A 22,231-nucleotide genomic window follows, 5' to 3' on the forward strand; every position below is an offset into this window, starting at 1 on the left:
AGGCGGGAGGAAGGATAAATATGTTTAATTTCAAAATCTTTACTTGATGGCAAAGATGGCAAAGAGGAGCCGGTTTGGTGGGGAGTCCTGATGGGGGAACAAAGCGCCAGGAGCTTAATAGAATGTGTCAGGGACGCTGGAGTTTCAGGTCCAGGGACCAGGGGTGCTCTGGGGAACCCAGGAACTGCTGTTCCTGTGCAGAAGGGGTTGGGCCACTGACTGGAGTCACTGAAAGGGTTCTAGAACCCAAGGCGAGGTCTAGAACCCCCAGGCACAGTGGAGAGGGCTGGGTATCCTCTAGATGGATGGGAGCCGGGGAATGGCATTTAGCATCTACCCTCTCCCAGCTCTGGCCCCTGGGAGCAGGTGTGAACTTTCCCTCAGCAGAGTTTGAGAAAATGGTCCCAAATTTTGAAACTTGCCTTGGCTTGGGCCTGGATAGGGGCATGCGTGGGAATTCAGGGTAACCTTAATTGGTACTGGATCACCCAATGGGAACAGCTCCTGGCCGGGGGATGGGAGGATAGAGTCTAGAGCCCAGGATCTCCTACCTTTGGCTCCTGGCCATGGGGAAGGGGAGCAGGGCACCTCTTTCTGGATTTTATCCAGGAAACAGTGCGGTCCCTACAGTCCTCCCAATCATAGATAGGCTGATAGCCAAAATGCTTCTGGGCTTTGTCTGTCTGCACAGTGAACGTGGTAGTTGACAAGGCCAGAGTGTAGGGGTTGAATAAAGGTGTATAGACCACCAAGGGCCGGAGGAGCCACTGCAAGAAAGCATTGAGGGTGGCCAGAAGAAACAAGAGGAAGTAGGGCAGAAGGGGCCGCGTTCCCAGGATGCGAATGCCACAGGGGCCCAGGATCTCCATGTTGAAGTCCTCGTAGCTCTTGTAAGGGGAGTTGTCATAGCAGAAGTAGACTTGACCACCCATGGTGGTGGCTCTGGAGCCCAACTCCCTAGCTGCCAGCACGTGCATCCATGCAACGTTGCCTGAGGAGAGAGATCCCATCCTCTCACCTAGATGCTGCTCAGACACCCAAGAGCCCTGTCCATGGTCCAGAGATGCTGCAAACAGCTTGTTTCTGCTTTGACTACATAGATGCGGACTTCCCTCCCCAGCCAGGGTCCTTATCTGCACAGGTCGCTAGCTAGCCCCTGTCCCAGCCCCAGGCCTGTTTCTTGCCAGAAGAGAGACTGACTCCCCCCCCCCCCCCCCCCCATCCAGAGTGTGGCTTCCCCAGGCCCAGCCCTAATCTGACCTTTGTCTGCCTAGATGTTTCCACACATCTGTTTACACTGTTAGCCAACCCTCTCCTACCGAGGGCTTCATCCTCACCTGCATAGACTCTGCCATGTTCCACAGAGGGAGGGATGGCCCTGAAAAGCCACCCACCAGTGCGCTGGGCCCCACGGTAAAAATCAAGCATGAGTTGGTGGCCTTCACCGTAGATTCCGGTGGGACGAAGAGAGCATGTCACCAAGGGAAGCCCACCTCGGACCTGAGCAGGAGAGATAGCTGTTGGGACCCCAGCTTCCTGCCCCTCCCCACCAGCCAGCTCCCTAACGCCATTCCTTGGTATGCTGTAATGGAGGCCGTGGGCAAGGCCTGTGTCCCCAGTTTGCAAGACTTGGGCATCTTTTAGTGGTCCCTTTCTTCTACATACGAGTACAGACAAGAAGGCTCATCCCGGTGCCCTTGAAAGGACCCAGTCCTGTGGCTCAGAAGACCTAAATTATAGTCCTGGCTCTGCCATTAACACTGTGTGACCTGGAACCAAACATCCCTCTTTTGGACCTCAGTTTTTCCTTCCTTAAACTCCAGACAACCCAAACAACTGAGCCTCCTTACCTTTCTTCCATTGGCCTCAATGACCAGCCTCTCTGCCTGGGCCTTGCTTCGAGGATAGGGCTGTGTGTGTACTACCTCATAGTGGGTGTCCTCATTGCCCCTGGATGTGGATGAAAGGACATGGTCTTCCTATCTCAACCATCCCTTGCCCCCATTGGAATACATTGACTATTTATCTCAGTACTTAAATATACTTTCTACGTGTTTCCAGTTTTCCAAGTCCTTTGCAATCACCTTGTTTTCTTCACAACTACCTTATGAAACAGATACAACTATTAGGATGGGATTCATTTTTCAGATGAAGAAGACCATATGGTAGAGTGGACCGAGAGCTGATCTTGACGCAAAGGCCTGAGTTCAAGTCCTAGCTGACACTGCGTGACCTTGGGCAAATCATTTAGCTTCCGTAATTATTACCCCAGGCAACCCTCAAAGATTCACACCAGTTTTGTCCATCTGTCCCTCCATGCCAGGAATCCCCTGCACTGATGAAACTGCTGATAGGAGGCAATGGGCTCAGAGAGGTTGTCACTTGTTTGCATTCCCTACGGCAGAGCAGCTCTAGAACCCACATCTTCTAGGTTCAGGTCCAGAGTTTTTCCCACCATGCCATTCTCGCATCATTCTGCTTGAAAGTTTACCAAGGACTTCTAGTCCCCCTCAACTAGTCAGTGAGATGAGCACATTACCATTTTATAGCACAGGCAGGGCCCCTGCAGGAGGGAGGGAGGGGGGGAACATAGGATATACCGGTAGAATGGGTGTCCCTTGCTGTTGGGTCCCACGGCCTCCATGCTGCTAGTGTACACCAGGAACCGAGTTCCAGTCTGCACACAGGCTTCAATCACATTCTGAGTCCCTGGGGGGGTGGGGGAGGAGGTAGAGCCTTGTTCTCCTTTCTTCCCAGCTTCCCTCCTGTCCTAACGACTTCCTCCCCACCCCCACCTGTTCCCTGCCTTCCCACCTCCCTGGCCAGTTTCCTTGGCCTGAATTCCGGGGGAAAACCAACGGATGGGAGGGAGCCGCATGGCTGGATTAGGTTGGGCTGGCACACGGGGTGTAAGGAACCCTCACCCTTCACATTAACCCTGTAGATGACCTCGGGGTCCACGAGGCCCCACACGTCCACCAGCCCCGCTATATGAAGGACTACATCGGCTCCAGCTACAGCTGCCACCACATCCTCAGAGCGAGTCACATCCCCCTGGATGGGGGTCACCTGCACGGGCCCTGAGGGAAAACAGATGTTGACCTCACAGGCATGTTTCCCTCAGCCCTCCCTGGCCATCGCCACTGGGGTAACACCCTCCAGATCTGAACTTTCCATCCATGAGTCACTCCCCCCATCCAGATGCAATCCAGCCATAAACATGCTCCCCCAAGAGGCTTGGGAGAGGCTGGGTTGCCTCCCTTTGTATTGGGGACCTCAAAAATGCTTCTTGGCCCCAATAGGCACGGGGGCTGAGGATTGGATAAGAGGGTCATCGACGGGCCCAAAGTTCTCCCCCTTCCCTCACCCGAGTTTAGTGCCTCCAGCCAGGACCCCAGGTGAAGGTCAAACACTCGAAGCTCTCTGAGTCGGGGTTCCTGCTCCAGCAAGAGCCTAACCACATGTTCCCCTAAGAAGCCGCAGCCCCCTGTCACCAGGTATACCAGATCCCGGCCTCCGTCAGTCATATCTAATTGCTGTGAGAGAAACAAGTCAGGCTGGCCCAGCCCCTCCAACCCCTCCAGGGCTAGCTCTCTGCTCCGCCCAGTTGGCTCTTTTGGGTGGCCAGGAGCCCAGTCCCACTCACCGGTGTACCGCAAACGTGCATCTCTGACTCGTAAAGATGGAATGTGCACACTCAGGCCAGAGCTAGACCCAGCCGGGCTTTATTGTTCGCCAAAACCCAGGAGCCATCTGCCAATTGAGGGGTGGGGGTGGGGTGGGGCAGGAGGGGTTGGGAGGACTCTGTGCCTGGCAAACTCTTAAGTCCCAACACTCTCTGCTCCCAACTGAAGAAATCAGGAGGGAGAGAAGGGGGCTTTGGGTGGGCAGGACTGGGTAGAAGACTGTGGAAAGGGTTGTGTGAAAGTGAAGGGGGAGACAGGTGGAGGGTTCTGGGGGCTGCTAGGGATGAGAACCTCCTACCTGCAAGAGATCCACTCCGTAGAGGACTGTCAGCTCTCACAGCGAGTGAGACAACTCCTACAACCCTTTAGGACCAAACGTTGGCCACTCCACTTTTTTCAATAGGACTCAGCTCCCCTTCCCTGGCTTTTTCCGTTCTCCCTTCCCTATCCCCAGCCGGTATCCTAAGTACAACCCCTTTTAGGAACCAACCAACCTGCAGTCCCCAATGACTCCCATTTGCCCCGCCCTCTCCTCTGGTGGAGAAAGCACCTCCTGCTGACCCAGGCTGGCCACTGCATCCGTCTGACCTGGGCATAGGATCTGTAGTGGTAGCTGTTCACCATCCCTCAATTCCTTGACCCCCAAGGTTGGGGCTGTCAGGACTCATGAAAAAAAGGAAGGTATGCTAAGAGGAAGAGACAGTTTGAAGGTTTCCATTGTTGACCCATCGCTACTGGCCATCCTATTTGCTTTGACTGGTTTTCCCCTGGGGCAGGGGGAGGGGTTCTGGTAAGAAAAGCTAAGATGGGGAAACCTCCGTGACCCATTCACATAATCTTTAGTGGGAAGTTAGATGCCATCAGCTAGTTGGTGGGCAAGTTTCTCTGCATTTAAATAGCTAAGCAGAAGAGGAACATTCCAGCATCTAACTGATGGAGATGAACAGAGGTGCTGGACTCACCACTTCATTCTCCTCAAAACAATAGTTTTAAAAAAGCCTTTACCTTGTCTTAGAATCAATACTGTATATTGGTTCCAAGACAGAAGAGTGGTAAGGGCTGGGCAATGGGGGCTGACTTGCCCAGGGTCACACAGCTGGGAAATGTTTGAGGTCACATTTGAACCCAGGACCTCCTGTCTCAAAGCATGGCTCTCAACTCACTGAGCCACCTAACTGTCCCAACATAGATGTTTAAACAAAAAAACCTTCGCTTTCCTCTTAGAAACTATACTGTGTATTGTTTCCAAGGCGGAAGAGAGGTTAAGGGTTAGGCAATGAGGGTTGTAACTTGTACAATCACACAGCTAAAGTGTCTGAGGTCAGATTTTAATTTAAGACATCTTTGTCTCCAAACCTGGTTCTCTATTCCCACTCATCTAGCTACCCCAAAAAGATGATCTTTAGGATTCATTCCAGTTCTCCATCTTTGATCCTACCTTACCTAGGTAATAAGGCCAAATTCCCACCATCAAAGTCATAAAGGACTGACAACTTTTGTACAATAAAGTTTAATCACAATTATAAAAATGTGGCGTCGGGTCCGAGGCATCCGCGCTATTAACATATGTACAAAACCAGGCCAACAAGAGTGGGGAGGATAGAGCTGGGGTCAAACCCTGGGGTCCTCTGCCATCTGCCTTCTCCCAACCCTTGGCCAGCTGTGCAGCCACTACAAGGTGGGAGTTAAAACAGGCCTTTTGAAGAACAGGGCAGAGGCAGCTTAGGGGGGAACAAGAGCCCCCCCTCCTCCCCTAGGCCTGGCCTTGATGCCTCTAAAGCCCAAAGTGAAGGCCAAGGTTTCAGATAACCCCTTGGGGCCCCTTAAGTCTAGTATGGTCAGACAATAAGGCCAGGGGAATCAATAGACCCTGTCTTCCCTGGTCTGGGGGAGAGGAGGGAGTATTAATACCAGGGAAGGGAGAGATTCCCAGCTGGGGTCCAGGAAAGAGCTCTCCTGAGGGGGGGGAAATATGGCCAGCTGCTCCAGAGACCCCAAAATGTAGAGGGAGGAGAAAAGGGGTACAGGGGAATAGTCCCCAATAAAACAAAGTGGGGGGATAGGAAAGTCCTTCCCCCCTCAAAGAACAGCATCTGTACAGGCCGGCACCCCAGGTTTCCACAGGAAACAGCCGCTAGCAGCTACAAAACATTTACAGTTTCTTCTCCGAAAAGAAAAAAAAGTGGGGGGCAGAACCTGCCTCATGTTTAGGGCATTCCCCACAACCCAGAATCTGGGAGACCCATTCTCCCCACAAGTAGGGGAGTGGAAACACTCCATTTTTTTTTTCCCTGTATCTAGGTTCCTAAATGTTGGGGTAGATTTTCTCTGCTCATCCTGCAGAACTCATGCCCCCTATCCCTCTCCCACCTGATCTTGGGAACTACAGGAAATGGAGGCTCAGGGTCTAAGTCTGGACCCCAGAACATAAGTCAAAGGGCAATTCAAGCCCTAGCTAGTTCTCTAGCTTTGTGGTAGGAATAAATTAGGGGTATGTGTGTGTTGGAGGAGGGGGTGATAGGATAAAACCAGCCCCTCCATAAGGCCCTTAGTTGAGGGAACCCCGGCAACTTTCAGTGCCACACAAACATGGGATTTTGTTGTCTTCCAAGGGGAATTTGTAGTCATAGGTGATCTCTTCATCCACCCCAATAGGCTGCTTGGAGTAGATTACAATCTTCTTCTGGGCTTCAATGGTGATCACCTTGGCATAACAGTTGGGCTATAGTTGGAAAGAGGGAGTTATTTATTAACTTTGACTTTTTGGTCCCTTAGCTTCCTGCAGGTTTCTCTCCCTAAAACCAAATGTCCCAAGTCATGTATCCCCTTTCTACACCCATGTCTTGCTCTCTAGTTTCCTTAAAAGTGCTCTCCCAAACCCAAATAACTAGTCCAAGACCAGCCCTTGCCCGAGTCCAGCTCTCACCGTGCAGCAGTGATTGATAAATCGTGCCAGGTTGCCACATTTTGTGGCATCAATGATGGTGTCATGGTCCACTCGGAACAGATAGCTACTGCCAATGCCCTCCTGCACATATCGTTTCTCCCGCATATCAGCCACCACCTGACAAGTCAAGCATCAGACAAAGTTTTCAAAAGAAAACCAAGATCTTCCTTTTTCCCCATCACAGTCTTTGAAGCTTTCAGAACAAATGACATTAGAGGTCATGTTGGTTATCCAAACCACACTTCATTTACATTTGTCTTGATATACTAGACTTTCCACTGTTTAGGCCTGTGACAGCCTATCCTGCCTCTGGTCACTCCATAAAACAATCTCCTCCACTCCACACCGCCTCTCTTCAAGCCCTCAGATTTGTCTTTTTTCATCATGAAACAGCTCCAAAAATTCCACCTCCTCCATGAAGCATTCCCAAGTTCATTAGACATTTGCTTCCATCCATTCTTATTCCAATAGTACTTTTCTTCAGTTGTGTACATATATATTTATGGAGGACATACCCTATGTATGTATATGACCACACATCTCTTAGGTCTAAACAATTTTTTTTAAACCCTTACCTCCTATCTTAGAATTGATACTGTGTTTTTGCTCCAAGGCAGAAGAGTGGCAAGGGCTGGGCAACGGGGGTTAAGTGGCTTGCCAGGATCACACAGTTAGGAAGGGTATGAGTTCATATTTGAACCCAGAACCTCCTGTCTCTAGGCCTAGTACTTAATCTATTAAGCAACCTATCTGTCCCCCCCAAACCTAATAATCTTTATGATAGTAGTAAAGGCAAGTTGCTTGTTCACCTGACGTATGTTCTGTCCCACATACTCTATAACCATCTCATCAGCCGCAATGGGCTCCATTGCAAAAAGACCCCACTCATGGATCCGACTCCTGCCAAATCGTAGTTTTTTCTTCCGGAACTACAGGGGTAGGGGAGAAGAAAGGAGAGAGAAATCAGGTATAAGGGATGCCATCAAGCACTGCCTCTTTCCCCAATGCCCAATCCAAGCTCCCTATTATGTAGGTTACTACTCTGCATTTTAGAACACAATAGGTGTGTGGTGCTTGGGGGACTGTGGCCCTCACACAATAAAAGACCAATTCTCTCCTTTCCTTTCTATTCCAAGCTATCTCTAATTCCTTGCTTTCCACATTAGGTTTCTTTTTTAAACCAAAGTTCTTTCCCATCCCTGAAACCCCACCCATTAGCTTAAGGCTTCTCTCTTGCTATGGCTACGCGTCCCATCCAATAGCATTGGCTATCACACCCCAAAGTCTCAGACTATGCCCCTCTCTCCTAACCCTTCAGCCAAAGCTGTTCTCACCTTGAGCTGATTTAATTTTAGCAGGTCACTATCCACAATGGCTGATGTGCCAATGGCACTCAGTAGCCTTCTCTGCTCTGACCTTCTTTCTGATAGCACTCGGTTTGTCCCCTGGGAAGAAAAAGGACCTTATCAGTAGGGAAGTCCAAAGCAAAGAACAAAAACTAGTCAACTGCAGAGAATGGCCCTGGCATCCATACCTGGGTGTCTGAGCCCTCTAGTTGACGTGCAGAGACAGGACAGACATCCAAGTACTTATCCTTTTCTTTCTTACTGATGGGGTAGTAGCCCTCGCTTCGAGCTGAGCCAGTCTGATGCTCTCGGGGCCCATCGAAGGGCTTTCTCTTACGTTTGGGAGTGGTCAAGTTGGTGAGTGAGATAAGGTTAAGGAAGAAAACAGGTTCTTCAGTGGCCCACTCCCAATCCCTACAGAGGCTTAAGAAGAGTTTGCAGCTCTTCCTGGCCACCCCCCAATCTGGAAGGAGAGCAAACTGAACGGGTTATGAATCAAAGTAGAAGAAGCTAGGTTGTAGGGGAAAAGGTTAAGAGCTAGACATATGCCCGGTCCTAACAACCTACCAACATCTGTCACAACACAAATCTTGAAAAGACAACAGAAACGTGTTAAGCAAAGAATGAAATGAAATGAACTAAGATGAAGTTGAAAAGTAGCAGACAAAAGAGAGACTTTTAACAACAGTCACAGAAATATCTCTCAAGGAGCAAAGGTGAACCTTGGGGCTTGGGGGCTCCCACATGCTAGCCCCTGCCCCACAGAGATCTAGGATATTGGTATGATGGACCCAGTGGGTATCATTAAGCCAGTCAGCTCCACTGTCCTGCTGTAGCAGCCTCTCATATGTGAGTCTTAAGTAGCCCATGTCTTCGGCATCAAGCCCGGAATTCCAGATGTCGTACAAGATGGTCATCTGCTCAAACTCACTTCGGGGCTCATAGCTGGGTGGGGGTGGAGGGGCAGGTGGCAGGGGCTGTCGACGGTGCCTGGCATGGGATCGAAGGCTCCTTCGCCTCAAAGCTCCCTCCCCATCACTGCTACTGCTACTACTTTCAGATGACTCCTCCTCCTCCTCCTCCTCCTCTTCTTCTTCCTCCCCCCCCTCTTCCTCTTCCTCCACCTCAGCAACCACCACCTCAGGAGCTTCTAGAACCTCATCAGCAGGTGAGCTGAAGACAGTGGCAGGAGAAGGAAGTGGTTCCAGGGGTCTGGAAACTGGGGTTGGGGGAGCAGGTCGGACAGCCAGAGCATAGTTATGCTCCAGAAGAACGTGAATAACTGAGGGAACTGTTGGCCCTGAACGCTCAGCCTCATCTGAGGTTTCTGTGGCCTCAGAATCATCCCCTACAGGTAGAGCAACCAGCCCTCGACGAGCTGGAGCTGGAGTGAGGGCCAAATCTGCCAATACTGCTAGGTCTACTTCAGTCCCTGGTTCTTCTTCTTCTGGCAGACGACCCCGACCTCCACTCCGGTTCCGTCCCATCCGGGATCCATCCTCTGGCCAGCTCTTGACCAAAGAAGCATGGTCCAGGGGCAGATTTCGAATGGTCCGATCCCCAACCCGGGAAATTTTTCGGGAAAGGGGACCAAGAGGCTTAGCTGGAGGTGGAACAGGTGGGGGAACCTCAGGGATTGGGGTGGTTGGGGTTTCCTCTGATGCAGAGAAGGAGACTGTTTTCCGGCGCTTCTTCGGTGGTGGGAGAAGTGGGATAGGAGAAGATGGACACTCCTCAGGACGAGATGCAAGAGGTAGGGGAGGAGAGGCTTGGGGGACAGCTGGTGGTTCTGGGGGATGCTGAAGGGTCTCAGGCAGTGGCTCCTCAGGAGGACCTGGTGAAAGGGAAATGGTAAAGAGAGAATGAAAAACTCCACTTTCAGGTTGATAGATTCTTGTAATGAGCTGTCATTTATCCCCACACTATGCCAGTTGCCCAATCATACCAATATAAATACCACTTCAATTCAGTGGGGTATGCTATCATAGGATCAAGGGTCACAAGGGAACTTAGTTGAAGGTGGTCTAATTAAATGATGCCATTTTACATATGAGAAAATTAAGACCTAGGAAGTGGAAATGGAATTTTCAAAGTCACAAAGTTAAGTGGGAGAATAAGGATTAAAGTCTCCTGGCACTAAATCTGCAGATTTTTTTCTACCACTCCATAGTGATTTCTGCATTCTTGTTTCCTCTATTCACTTGAAACTCAAAAGCCCTCTTTTCAAACATGGTATAAATACATGCATAATCTTACAGGCTGTTTTCACAGTCTACTCTGCCATAAATGTACCCACCTAGAGGCCTCACTGGGGCCTTCTCCAGCTCAGAGATAGGCATTACAGGTGAGACTGAAGTCTTCTCTTGTTCTGGCTCTTCCACAGAAACAGGAAGGTCTGATGGGATGTCTCGAGAGGGTGACAAGGCTGAAGAAACCACTGGTGGCTCCTCTTCCTCTTCTTCAGATGCAGAGGAAGATGAGGAAGAGGATGATGAAGAAGGGCTTGAAGAAGAGCTGCTAGAGGAGCTGCCACTCTCAGAGTCTGAAGTGCTGTCATTCTCACCTTCTGATTCAGGATACGGAGAATACTTGGAGGAGGATGCACTTTCTTCATCCTCACCTGGAAGTCCAATCAAGAAAAGGTAAAGAAAAGGCAGTCAAGATAGAAGAGCAGGACCCATCTAGAGCTCATTATACTTAATGGGACAAAGATATGGTCCAAAAAACTTCAAGGGATATTGAGAAGAATAGGAAGAACCTAATGCTGCAACACTGAAACACAGGGCCCCGGGGAGGGGACAGTTGACTGTGTCTACAGTTGTCCCTCTGCGCTCCCTTAAGGCTTCCAAAAGGAGAACTTCAATTCACCTCCAGATGCCTCTGCCTCCTTCTTACTGGCCTCCATGGTTTCACTGTGCTCTTCCTCCTCCTCCTCCTCCTCCTCATCTTCTTCATCCTTAGGAAAAGGGACAAAAACAAGCAATTCTGATTCTCCAACTTTATGGAGTAGGAGCTAAGCTTGTAACAAAAGTGGGGCATTACACAAAGTCAGTAAGACTTCCTAGACACAACACACTCTGCTCCAGAATGTCGAATTTGGAATATGTATGCCAGCATCATTCCCATTGCTCGACTGAAAAAAAAAATGTGACTAGCTCTTTGACAGGGAGAGATGATGCACTAGGGAAAGAGGACCCAAGGCAGCCAATTCTCAGACAAGCCCAGAGATGTGCAGCTGATATATGTAGGCTCCCCACCAGTAAAGACATTTCACTTACCTTGTCAGAGGAGGACTCTTGAGATGCCTCTTCCCCTTCACTATCTAGAGCAAAAGGTTTTCGGTGTTTGCCCTGGGCCTTACTCCTTTCCTCTTCCCGCTTTGAGCCCTTCATCACTGGACGACTTGATTCTCCAGCTTCCTTATCTCGATCAGGCTCTAGAGACCAACGTTATTATGGCAATGTATTATCAAGAGCAATTCCTATTTTTGCCTCGTGCTTGAAAAATTTTCAAACATTTCATCTTTTGTGATAATTAAATATATGGTGGAGTTATGTGAAGTTATGTCTATTTGCAGGAGGGGAAATGGATATATAATTAAAGTGATTTGCTCAAAGTCTCAACAAATCAGAAGTAGAACCAAGGCTAGATCCACTTGGTTTCCAACCCAGGGAAATGCCTCCAAGAACTATTCTATCCAATTCCAAAATCTCCTCACTATTCAACTCCTCTGGGCAGCTTGACCTAAGTCTCTAATTCACTCTCCAAAGTTTCCCTCACCCTCCCAGGAACTTGATATTCTGGTTTATCCTCCAGACTGGATCTCTTACCATCATCATCCTCTTCAGCTGGGGTAGAAGGCCTAGGCCGTTTCTCTTCACCACCCTCTGAAATTTCAGATGGCTCTTTCCGCTTTACCTGCAATAGGGAGAGAATAAAGAAAAAGATACATGCCATTCTAGATTCCAGACAAATTCATTTCCCTACTACTTCCAACTCTTAAGAAGAGAACTCTCATCAGCCCCCAGTTTTTCCTGCTCAGATTCTAGGACTCCCAGTTTCCAGCACCTTGAATGAAGGTAGTCGAAGTGCTCCTCGAAGCCCAGAGCCAAATCCAAAGCCCTCAAGCCCTGTAGCACCCCCACTCTTGGCCCAGTCCACAAGGGAGAGCAGCCCAGGCTCCTTTAATTTTGTCTTTTCCTTGTCTTCCTCTTTTGCCTGCTGCTTGGCTGCATTCTGGAAAGGCTGTGAAGAAGGGATATGGAAGTATGAACACTAATAATAGCATCTTACCAAATTGAGTACTTTCATCCAAAAACTATACCCAGATCCTATGTTTTCCTCTAGCCTCTTCCCCACATTTCTGCTTCCCTCTTTTAATTTCAGTTCATCTCTTAAAACCCAAGAGCAGGACTATGGAATCCCAGAGATAAAAGGATTTTATCTAGTCCAGTCTTGACCAAAAGCATTCACCTCATCTCTGACCCCTTCAAGAGTGATTTCCTAGACACTGCTTTAATATGATGAGTGGTTTTTCATTATCAATTCATTCCTTTTTTGGAAAGTTCTAAGATTTTAGTAATTCTTTAGATTGAGCTTAAATCTGCCTCTTAATAATGGTCACCCACTTATCTTCATTCTGAAACTACATTACAACCTTTAGGAAATTAGAAAAGAGTCAATCATGTCTCCCCTACTGCCCATCCTTTGGGGAAGTCTCTTTTCCAAACTAAAAATACTCTCAATTCCTTCAGCCACTTCTCATTAACAAGTATTCAAGTGCTGTTAACTTCATTTCTCTCAGGAACCCACCGCACATACATGTTCAGATCCACAGCAGCTCTCATTCTTACCTTAGCCTTTTCCTCTTTACTTTCCCACCACTGGTCAAAAGCTCCAAAAGCTACATTTTCCACCATTTTGCGATTAAGGTCTCGCTGCATGATGTTCTTCATCTCTTGCACTAGGGTAGCCAGCACCCGACCCACTGTGCCAGCAGGAGGTGGTACCTTCCCCTCTGTCAGTTCTACATCTTCCCCAGGAGTTGGGTGTTCCTCCTCTCCTAGGGCAGAGGATGAAGGCAAGGGCTCTGCCTGCAAGGGCAGGTGATACGTCTCACGGGCATAAGACCCTCGGCTCTCCTGTCCAGGGGTATACAGAGTATAGGGTAGTGTGTAGGCAGCTTCTTGATGTGGAGGGAATGGAAGAAAATGCTCGCCAAAACCTCCACTAGGCGGGGCTGCTGATGCAGCAGTTACCCCTGTACCTTGCCGCAGCTGGTGCAACCTGGTCAACATTTGGGTCTGCATCTGGAAGGACATGGGCATCCCTCCCCACTGAGCCCCAAGTCGGTCCATCAGCTCAAGGGAGTTGACAAAGTCATAGATGTGGGGGGGAGGGGGAGGAGGAGGAGGATACTCAGGGGGTGGAGGGGCCTCTGGCCGGGGTGGAAGGAGGTAGGCAGGCTGATGGGGATAGCCCAGGGGAAGAGGAGCCAGAAAGGGGGGAGGGGGAGGGGGAGGAGGAGGAGGTGGTGGTGGTTGTGGTGGTGAAGGGGCTGTTGGGGGTGATCCTCCACCATCATCATCTGAGATTTCCATGTCCTCGCCTGAAGAATGAAGAGAGGCCTAGGAGAATGTGGGGAGAGAAGGGTTAGAAGGATTTTACTCTCCCAATTCACTGGTTTTATTCTTTTAAAAATTGGGAAGCCAAGATTCCCTCTCAGAACTCAAGCTTTTTCTCAGGTTTCTCTCTTCTCACCTGGTCCTGTCCATTTGCTGTGGGAGACTCTCCAGTAGTCCCAGGATCAATGTTCCCCATAGGAACGACATCCTCAAAATTTGCAGGTGCTGGGGGAGGTGTGCAAGGCCCATGAGTTGGTCCTAGGGGGACCTCACTCCCAGTTTCTCTAGCCCCAGGGCCCAAACTATTGCTGTCTTCTTCTTCTTCTGTGTCTGAGGCCAAGAAGGAGAACTTGGATCGTTGTTCCTTCAGCAACATTTCAATCCTGGAATCTAGGCTGCTGTGCTGGGCAAAGGGTACACTCTCATTGGTGATCTCTGGAGCAGGTGAGCAAGATCGAATAGGAGATGCTGGTCGAGGTGAACTTCTGGCTTCCTCTTGTTCAGGGCTGGCTCCCCCACCTCCTCCACCACCAGGTTCCGGAGGCTCTGGAGGTGCAGCCTCTGGGGCAGGAGGTCGATAGTCCTGGTCAGCAGGGCGACTGGGCTCGGGAGGAAGGTAGGAGGTGTAGGAGGGTGGGAAGCGCTCAGGGAAAGGGGTTGCTGGGGACTCCTCCCGGGGTGCACGTCGGGGTGGGTAGGAAGCATGGCGCTGGTATCGGCTACTGCTCTCAAAATATGCTGGATAATGTGAGTCAGAACTACGGTAATGTGAGGAAGAGGAGGAGGAGGAGGAAGAGGAGGAGGAAGAAGAAGAGGAGGAGGAGGAGGAAGAGGAAGAGGATGATGACGTTGATGAAGATGATGATGAGGATGATGATGAGGATGACGATGAAGAAGAGGCAACAGTGGTAGCTGAAGAAGAGAAATGACGGCGGGAATAGGAGTCCTGATAGCTGTTCTCTGACCGACGAGGTTTATAGGAAGAAGAGGTGGTAGAAGAAGAGGAATCTGGATGGTAACTGGAATAGCCAGGAGTTCCTTGCCTAAAAGAAAACATAAAAGGTCAAAAAGGAATCAGGATAAAAAATCCCATTCTATGCTTATGTGGCATCAAACCCAGGTATTCTAGTTGCGAGGCCCTGAAAATCCATTTAAAAATATGGTTCCCATAAGAGCCAGGCTTCCCTAAAACAGACTGTAAACTCCCTGAGTCCAAAGACCACGTGTTCCACACAGCACCTGGCACAAGGCCTCACACACAGAGTAGATATTCAATAAATGTTGTTTTTTTTTTTTTTGAAATAATAACAGAAGCAAACCCCTCAGACTCAGATGTTTTGCCTTCCAAGCATAGTTCCCAGACTTCAGTAGCTGAGGGAACCCAGGTATTTTTTCCTTCAATACCTGCTGGAATAGGCAGAGTCCTGGGAATATGGGGTGCTGCCCCGAGAGGTATAAGGCGTCCCTTGAGAGGATTGTGGCGTGAACTGGCCATAAGAGGAAGGGGTGTCTTGCCGGCTACTAGAGAAAGTTGTGTCCTGAGAGCAGGGTGTGCCATTGCCAGGTGTGACTGGCACAGAAGTGCTTGATGGGTAGGCTGAATCAGATGAAGGCCGGCGTCGAGATTCCGTCTTGGAAAAAGGGAGAAAAGAAAGTTAATAGTACACTCACTGCCCTGTTCTGCCATCAAGTTCTGCACCTTCTTAAAAAACCCAAGCACTTTCCCGTAGGCCCTTCCTCCTTACATTTAGTTTTGTTCTTCACCTCAAAACCCTTACTCACCAGTCCTTCCCTCTTCAATCTCCTAACTACTCTGAATCCAGGCATCTTGCTTCCCAGAATCTAGATGGCCCAAACCTAGGCAGTGCCGGCTTCTCACCGTCTCAGTGGGTATTCCAGATCCTTGGAACTTCTCATTTAAGGCTTTGCCCTCTGTGGGTACTGTTTGAGGGGTATAGGAGCCATTGACAATCAATTCATAGTATTTCATCCGTTGTTGTCCTGGAAGACAGAAATCAAAGTCCAAAGTCAGTCCAAATAAATGGAACATATTAGCCCATTCTCTTTTTGACAGTCCAGTTTCTCTCTCTGGCTTTAAATTTCCCATCTTTATTTTCTCTTGGTCCTAACACATGATTGTCAAATTCTCTCACCCCTCTCTAACTTTGGGATCTCAATTCTTCTACCTTTCCCAATTATCTAGATTTTTTTTCCTCCAATAGGAACAGACCAGGATTGTATAAGAGAGGGAAGGGACATCACCTTTGATGTCAAGCTGGGCGTGGATGATATTGCCCATGACCGGGGTGTGATGGAGGTGTTTTACGGTCTCTTTGGCACCCCGAGTGCTGGCAAAGAGCACTCGGGCTAGGCCTAGATGCTTTCGGGTTCGGGGGTGCAACAGGATCTCCACCTCCTCCACCTCTCCATACTTGCGGCACATGTCCTTCAGGAAGGTCTCTCGAACGTTGTCATTCAGCCGGGCAAAGGTCACTTCCTTCAGTGGGACCTGCCCAATGTAGAACTCATCAAGCTGTAGAGGGGAAAGCAGGAGCTGGGTCAGGGCCCAGAGTCACCCTTGGCATGGAGTAGAGGCTTCAGGAAGATCTGGTCATGGACAAGAGGCAGAGCCATAGGACACTGAGCCTTGCATGTGTTATGAGCAGGAGAAACAGGGAAGAGGATTTGGGTAAGATGATCCCATTATACAAAAAAGTGAAACAATGGGTCTAAGACTTCCCTTGCCTGTGCTCCTCCTATGTGAAGTGAATGCAGGAGCCAAAAAAAAGAAACCTCAGAAAAAGTCATACAAGAAAGACCAAAAAGGCACCAAGAGGAAAGTGTTTAGAATTCAGTCCCCAAGATAGGGAAAACAGTCAAGGCAGTGGAATCCTATGAAAAGACACAGAATACAGAATCTGAATTGGGAGTAGCCTCATTAGATATCTAGCACAATATGAATCTGTATAGGAAATTCTTCTTTTTAAAAAATTAGTTAAATTTTCACAATTACACATAATAACAAATTTCCACATAGGTTTTCTGAATATGATCCAAATTATCTTCCTCCTTCACCCCTCCTCCTCATTGGCAAGCAATTCAATCTGGGTTATACATGTATTATTAAGCAAAACATATTTCCATATTATTCAATTTTGTAAGTGAATAATCTTGTAAAACCAAGACCCCAAAACATATGCCCAAATAAACAAGTGAAAAATTGTATGCTTTCATCTGCATTCTTACTAGGAAGCCCTTCTATGATATCTTTGACAAGTGCTCACCTTCTAGAGATTGGTAGTTATATGGAATTTACTTTCTCTATTCACTTTTGGACAACTCCAATGATTGAATGATTATCTAAGATATCAAGGAGGCAGAGTAGATAGAGCACTAGCCTGGAGTTAGGAAGGCCTGAGTTTAAATCTAGCCTCAGACACTTACTAGCTGTGACCCGAAGTAAGTCATTTAATCTATGGTTGTCTCTATTTTCATAGTCATCAAAACGGGAATGATAATAATGCCTACCTCCCAAGGTTATTTTGAGGGCCAAATAAAATAATATTTGTAATGTGACAATCACAGTGACTGACATACAAGAGGTGCTTAATTAATAGATCAATTCTTTCTTCTTTCTTTCCTTTTCCTTCTTTTTAGCCAAAACATGACCCTTAACTTCCACTACTGTTCATAGTTACATCCCAAGGCCAAAAGACCCAAGACCAATCCCCTTTCCACATGAAAAGGTAAATAAAGTGCTCTGAAAACCTTTAAATACTTATCTACTCCAGTTGTTATTCCATGTAACAATCATTAAAATATTAGAGACAATGATCATGTTTATTTCTTTCTACCCCCGCCCCCCAGTACTCCTTTCTCTAGATTAAACACCCACACAGTACTCTTATATCTTAAAGGTAATGGTTTCAGATTTCTCCACCCTCCTAGTCTCTCTCCTTTAGATGAATTCTAGCTAAATCAATGCCTTTCTGAAAATGTGGCACCTGGAACTAAACATTACTCCAGATGTGTTCTGACCAAGACAAAAATATAGGAGGAACATAACCCCTCTCATTCTAGACACTGCTTCTATTAAAGCAGCCCAAATTAAATTAGTTCCTCATTTTGTGAGATCTGCAACTATGACAGGCCAAGGATGACCTTAGGACTATATGAGAAAGCAACTTCTGGGAATAAAGTCTTTAATACCATCTGTATTATCTAAGCACTGAAGTTAGCAATGGAATAAAAAAGTAGAGCTGCTATCACTTGGGATATCATCATTTTTCATATCACACAAAACTCAAAACTCAAGACTTCTTTCCGGCTCTCATTGTTGATTCAGGTCCCATTAGTGTCAATCATCCCTTCTCCAAAAGGTCAAGGTCTACCCTTGTTCTAACTAGAAAACAATAACCAATCATAACACTCAAGAAAACCCACCCAAGAGGTGAATTATGAGTTGTTAGGTCAAGACACTTCACTCAATTATTCATAAATGCGATATACAGAGCTTCTACTCTTGCACAAAGCCAAGCCCTTTCTTTGATCACTTCATGGATCTGTACACTTCTTTATACCTCTCACCCTACATAACAACCATCAGATAACAAAAGATAGACTTACCTTAAACTTAGGAACTGGAAGGGAAAGGTCCCTGTTTTTAGACCAGGTGAGTCGTTGACGGGGGTCTTGGAGCTTGCTGACAATCTTGTAACCTGCATCCTAGGAAAAAAGATAGGGGAAAGCAATTTAATCACTCTGGCAGAAACAATTTAAGAACTTAGGCTCAGAGTTGGCTGAACTGTAGGACTGCCAAGTATCCAAAACAAGAGCAGAGTACAAAAAGTAGATATTTTGGGAGACAATGACCTACCCAAGAATCTTGGGTGGTGAGGAGGGGTGGGTGGGAGATCAGTTTAGGCAAAATAACTCACATTAACACTGAAATGAATTCCATCATAGCGGTAAACCTTCTGTGGGAGTCGGTGCAGTGCAGGGTCCACAATGAGTTTGTAGTTTCTCCACTGGAAGTTGGGGGGCTTTTGCCCATCTCCCCCTCCTTCCTGGTCCATCCTGGATCATTTACACTATAAACAATTAAAGGAAAGGTGAGGCTCTTAACTCCCTGAGCTTTCCTTCACCCCTATCTACACCCACAGTCTTCCCAGGGCCCCAAGTCATTCCCCATAGACAACCATACCCCTTTAGGACTCCACTTTGTCCTCCATAAATACACATATCTCTTCCCTCCAAGTACCCCACATAGCTTCATATAAACCTGTCCAGCCTTCCATCCTCTCAAACACATCCCTCCCTCCATAGCTATTCTCTACTGCTTCCTTTCCCCACTGCCACCTATGTTTCCAAACCTCCTCTCATACACATTGAATAAAACTCTATCCCCATAACCTTTCTTCCTCCATATTTCTTTCCCTCATATACACTCGCAGAGACCTCTTCTCCCCTTTCCAACTTTCCTCCCTCTCTTTTCATACATAATTCCTCCCATACATTCCCTCACATCTCCCTTTCTCCAAACACATGCAACTTTCCCCCATCGAAAACCCTTGACAAATATCTATCCCCACAAAACCCTCTTCCTTAATACAACAGCCTTTACCTCACCCCAAACATGTCCTGTCCTTATAAATATTCCCTAGAGTCTCCTTCATGACTACAAGGGTGGCCCCTCCTCTATGTCTATCCTGCACACTTCCTCGCCTCCTCCAGAAGCAGCCCTATGAGCCCCTTCCCCAGATCCACAACACGGTCGTCCCCCCCTGCCCCTCCCCCCGCCCCTCTGTGCCTGCTAAAGTGCCTTCTGAGCCCTATACACAAACGCCTCGCTCCCATCCTCAGCCCCCTTCCCCAAATGCCCGGGGACACTTCCTTGCTCAAACTCTCTTAAAAGACCCCAACGCAGGACGCCCTCCCCATAGCCCCTCACGCCCCCCTGCCCGGCCCCTCCCCCCTCAGCCTGGAGGCGCGCCCCCCCTAGGCCCCGCCCCTTCCACCCATCTCCTCACCAGCGGCCGGGCAGGTCTGGAGCCCCGTTCACCGGGCCTCCCTAACCCCCGCCCCCAGCTCCCTGAAGGCCCAGAGACCCTGCGGCTCCGGGCCAGGAAGGTGGAACCTCCCTCCGGGGCCGCGGCGGGGCTCCGGAAACACCGCGAGACCCTCCGGCCCCAGCCCGGGCCCGGGCCCCCGGGGGGGGGGCGGGGGACGGGAGTAAGACCGGGGGAGGAGGCAGCGCGCGCGCGCGGCACTTCCCTCCCCTCGCGCACCCCCGCGGGCCGCCCCCTCCCCGACGAGCGCGCGCGCGCACCGCGTTCTACACTCACCCGCTCGGGGCGAGCGGATCGCTCCCTCCCCTTCCCTTCCCCACCTCGATCCACCTCAGCGGCAGCGCGAGACCCGGGCCCCGCAGCGGCAGCGGCGGCGGCGGCGCCCCCACCACCACCTCCCTCCTCCCCGGCGCGCGCACCAAACACCACCGCCACCTGCGCGAGGCCCGGCGGGCTCTGCTTTCATCGGAGCACATTCGACACGGGCACCTCCAGGAACCTTGTGGGTGGGGGAGAAGTGGTTCCACCTCTTTCTTCCTTCTGGACGGTTTGGGAAGGAGCACTGGGAAGAGCCGGCAGGCCCGCCGCATCCCTTGAAGAGCGGTCCTCACCACTACTCTCCGTTTGCCCAATTTTGAACGTGTGGCGAATCTGCAACTGCTAAAGTGGTGCCGAGTCCCTGAGGAAAAAGGGGCGGAGTGGACGGGCGGAGGCCGGTCCAGAGTTGAGTAGGAGAGGTTGGTTCGTTGGACATCGTAGATTCGCCAGCAGCGAATCGGCTGTAGCAGAAATTGCGCTACTTCCTTTGCCCGTCTCGCTGTTAAGAGGATAAATTCTTGATTCGCAGATTCACCACAGGCTTCGTATTCTGTCTTCGCTCAGCTCGCTGGATCTATATCGGAAAAATAACGCTGGTATTAGTGTACGGACAGTCATGCCCCTACTAGCAGTCTAATTTGACTTGTCATCCTTGGCTGGTGTTTCTTACAAATACCACTAAATTTTCTTTCTCTGGCACTAGACGCAGGTGATGAATCCAAAGGGATCCACGTCTGAATTAAAGGGCCGGGTCGGGGCCATTCTTGAATAGGCCTGTCATCGGAGAGACGAATCTACGAACCAGGACCCCGGGGCTTGACAGGAATGCGAATCTGCGAGCGGGAGAAACACAACTAGTGGGAGGGGCGGGTCTTGGAGGCAGGGCCTGCCTGAGGGCGGGGCGAAGAGATACCGCGTTGGGTTGGAGAGGTTCTTCCAAAAGGCTTCGGCGGAGCCCTAAATTTACCCCCCTAGATACGAGGGCCTTGTAGCCTTTGCAGTAGCGCTATCGATATCGGGGTCCTAATTGTGTCCTCTTCTGCTCACTAACCGTGGTTATGTAAGCAGGTGTGACTACTCCCCCAGCCTCAGTTTCCTTATCTGTGAAATGGAAATAACTCACCACACATCTCATAGGGGCCAGTAAGGCGAAAACTCCAATGCCCAACTAATGAGTATTAAGCATAACAGGAATACTGTGGTCAAGAATTTGAATATTTTGACAAAGCATCTCCTTTCCCCGAGTTTATTCCCTCACTTTTAAGGAATTGAGACTAGATGATCTTTGAGGTTAGTTTCTTTAAATCCTGTAACTTTTTTTTTTTTGAACAATGAAGAATGGTAGGTTGGCTTTTGGCTTTGGACAGACTAAAAAAATTCAAGATCTAGAGGAAATGAAATAAAACCTTGAGGGTAGGGTTTGGAGCAATCTATCCCCAATCTAGGAATATTTTCCCAAATTGCCAATTCTCAGGCTCCCATTTTTTCCCACATTCCTAATATCTCAATGAAAAGAAAATACAGCTCAGCACTGAACTCCTCAAAACCGTTTGACAGTTCCCCTTCCTAAACTAGTCTCCTTGCTCGTTTGAATTGGATAGGCCTGGGATTAGGAAATCAGGGCTATGGTTCCTCAGAACTGAGAAGGCAGAAGCCACTCTGGCCCCAAACGATGTCAGAACTGGAGAAAAGTGCAAAACTAGGGTTTTGGGCTATAAGGGAGGTACCTGTGACTGAAAACCATGCCCCAGGCTGCATTTCCATTTGTCTACCCCACCCTTCTGGAGAGGTAGAGCATACTCCAGAGTCCTGGGAGCCCAGGTGAGTGCAACTCCCCATCTCCAATAACTACTGTTTTCTGTGGTCCACCTAACTGACTAGCTCAGCCTATTCCACCATTTCCACTTCTACCTCCTCAGCTCAGCCCACATGGAGTTGAGTCTTTTCTGATCTTCTCTCAACCCTGGAATGAGCTAGTATTTAGTTTCAAGGCTCATGATGCCATCTTCACAAGCCTGGAAGCTCCTCTGGTAAAATTTGTTGAGTCTTCTGATATCTCCAAGTAACATCAATCCCTTTGATCTTTACCCCCTCACCCCCCCCCCCCACTCCACTCCCTTCCCACCTAGGCACACTCCTTTCCTGGAACCCATTAAAACCCTTATTGTAATACTCTCTACCCTGATTCTTCGGTAACCAAGAATAAATGATCCCACCTGTTGTCCTTCCCTTCCATGGCATA

The 22,231-nt window shown here is 49.0% G+C and overlaps 2 protein-coding genes across 8 annotated transcripts; both read right to left on the minus strand.

The window, feature by feature from the left end:
- Nucleotides 1-9: 9 nt before the first annotated feature.
- On the minus strand, nucleotides 10-4,161 carry HSD3B7 (hydroxy-delta-5-steroid dehydrogenase, 3 beta- and steroid delta-isomerase 7). Of its 3 annotated transcripts, none has more exons than XM_007498514.3 (8): nucleotides 3,985-4,161; nucleotides 3,647-3,753; nucleotides 3,368-3,536; nucleotides 2,925-3,080; nucleotides 2,601-2,709; nucleotides 1,851-1,950; nucleotides 1,338-1,500; nucleotides 10-991 (listed from the first exon to the last, which is right to left on the minus strand). In XM_007498514.3, the coding sequence occupies exons 2-8, from the start codon at nucleotides 3,665-3,667 to the stop codon at nucleotides 531-533; spliced, it is 1,179 nt and encodes a 392-aa protein (XP_007498576.1). In that variant the 5' UTR covers nucleotides 3,668-3,753; nucleotides 3,985-4,161; the 3' UTR covers nucleotides 10-530. The 3 variants fall into 3 exon arrangements, with proteins under 3 accessions (XP_007498576.1, XP_007498577.1, XP_007498578.1); XM_007498515.2 differs by having other exon boundaries at nucleotides 3,647-3,669; nucleotides 3,985-4,155; XM_007498516.3 differs by lacking the exon at nucleotides 3,647-3,753 and having other exon boundaries at nucleotides 3,985-4,154.
- Nucleotides 4,162-5,180: 1,019 nt separating this feature from the next.
- Nucleotides 5,181-20,241, minus strand: SETD1A (SET domain containing 1A, histone lysine methyltransferase). 5 transcript variants are annotated; one of them, XM_007498510.3, is made up of 19 exons: nucleotides 20,107-20,241; nucleotides 18,541-18,693; nucleotides 18,230-18,328; nucleotides 15,866-16,136; nucleotides 15,483-15,604; nucleotides 15,008-15,234; nucleotides 13,740-14,646; nucleotides 12,833-13,606; nucleotides 12,048-12,224; nucleotides 11,810-11,897; nucleotides 11,258-11,415; nucleotides 10,848-10,935; nucleotides 10,276-10,599; nucleotides 8,758-9,813; nucleotides 8,168-8,340; nucleotides 7,968-8,078; nucleotides 7,443-7,562; nucleotides 6,613-6,750; nucleotides 5,181-6,408 (listed from the first exon to the last, which is right to left on the minus strand). In XM_007498510.3, exons 2-19 carry the CDS (start codon nucleotides 18,676-18,678, stop codon nucleotides 6,235-6,237), a joined length of 5,145 nt encoding a protein of 1,714 aa, XP_007498572.1. In that variant the 5' UTR covers nucleotides 18,679-18,693; nucleotides 20,107-20,241; the 3' UTR covers nucleotides 5,181-6,234. The 5 variants fall into 5 exon arrangements, with proteins under 5 accessions (XP_007498572.1, XP_007498574.1, XP_007498571.1 ...); XM_007498512.3 differs by lacking the exon at nucleotides 20,107-20,241 and adding an exon at nucleotides 19,992-20,088; XM_007498509.3 differs by lacking the exon at nucleotides 20,107-20,241 and adding an exon at nucleotides 19,948-20,082.
- Between the last annotated feature and the right edge of the window lie 1,990 nt (nucleotides 20,242-22,231).

The sequence above is a fragment of the Monodelphis domestica genome, chromosome 7 (assembly GCF_027887165.1).
Source record: "Monodelphis domestica isolate mMonDom1 chromosome 7, mMonDom1.pri, whole genome shotgun sequence".
In the NCBI taxonomy this organism is placed as follows: domain Eukaryota; kingdom Metazoa; phylum Chordata; class Mammalia; order Didelphimorphia; family Didelphidae; genus Monodelphis; species Monodelphis domestica.

Bases quoted from the DNA above. Each gene is read 5' to 3' on its own strand.
- HSD3B7 (XM_007498514.3), bottom strand. From the start codon at position 3,667: ATGCACGTTTGCGGTACACCG. The intron at 3,081-3,367 runs GTGAGGGAAGGG...GTTTTCCCTCAG, and splicing joins GCTGGAGGCACTAAACTCGG to GGCCCGTGCAGGTGACCCCC. The intron at 992-1,337 runs GTGAGGATGAAG...CTCTCTCCTCAG, and splicing joins ACATGGCAGAGTCTATGCAG to GCAACGTTGCATGGATGCAC.
- SETD1A (XM_007498510.3), bottom strand. From the start codon at position 18,678: ATGGACCAGGAAGGAGGGGGAGATGGGCAAAAGCCCCCCAACTTCCAG. The intron at 18,329-18,540 runs GTGAGTTATTTT...CTTTTTTCCTAG, and splicing joins GAATTCATTTCAGTGTTAAT to GATGCAGGTTACAAGATTGT. The intron at 11,416-11,809 runs GTAAGAGATCCA...GTTGGTCTCTAG, and splicing joins AGCTGAAGAGGATGATGATG to AGCCTGATCGAGATAAGGAA.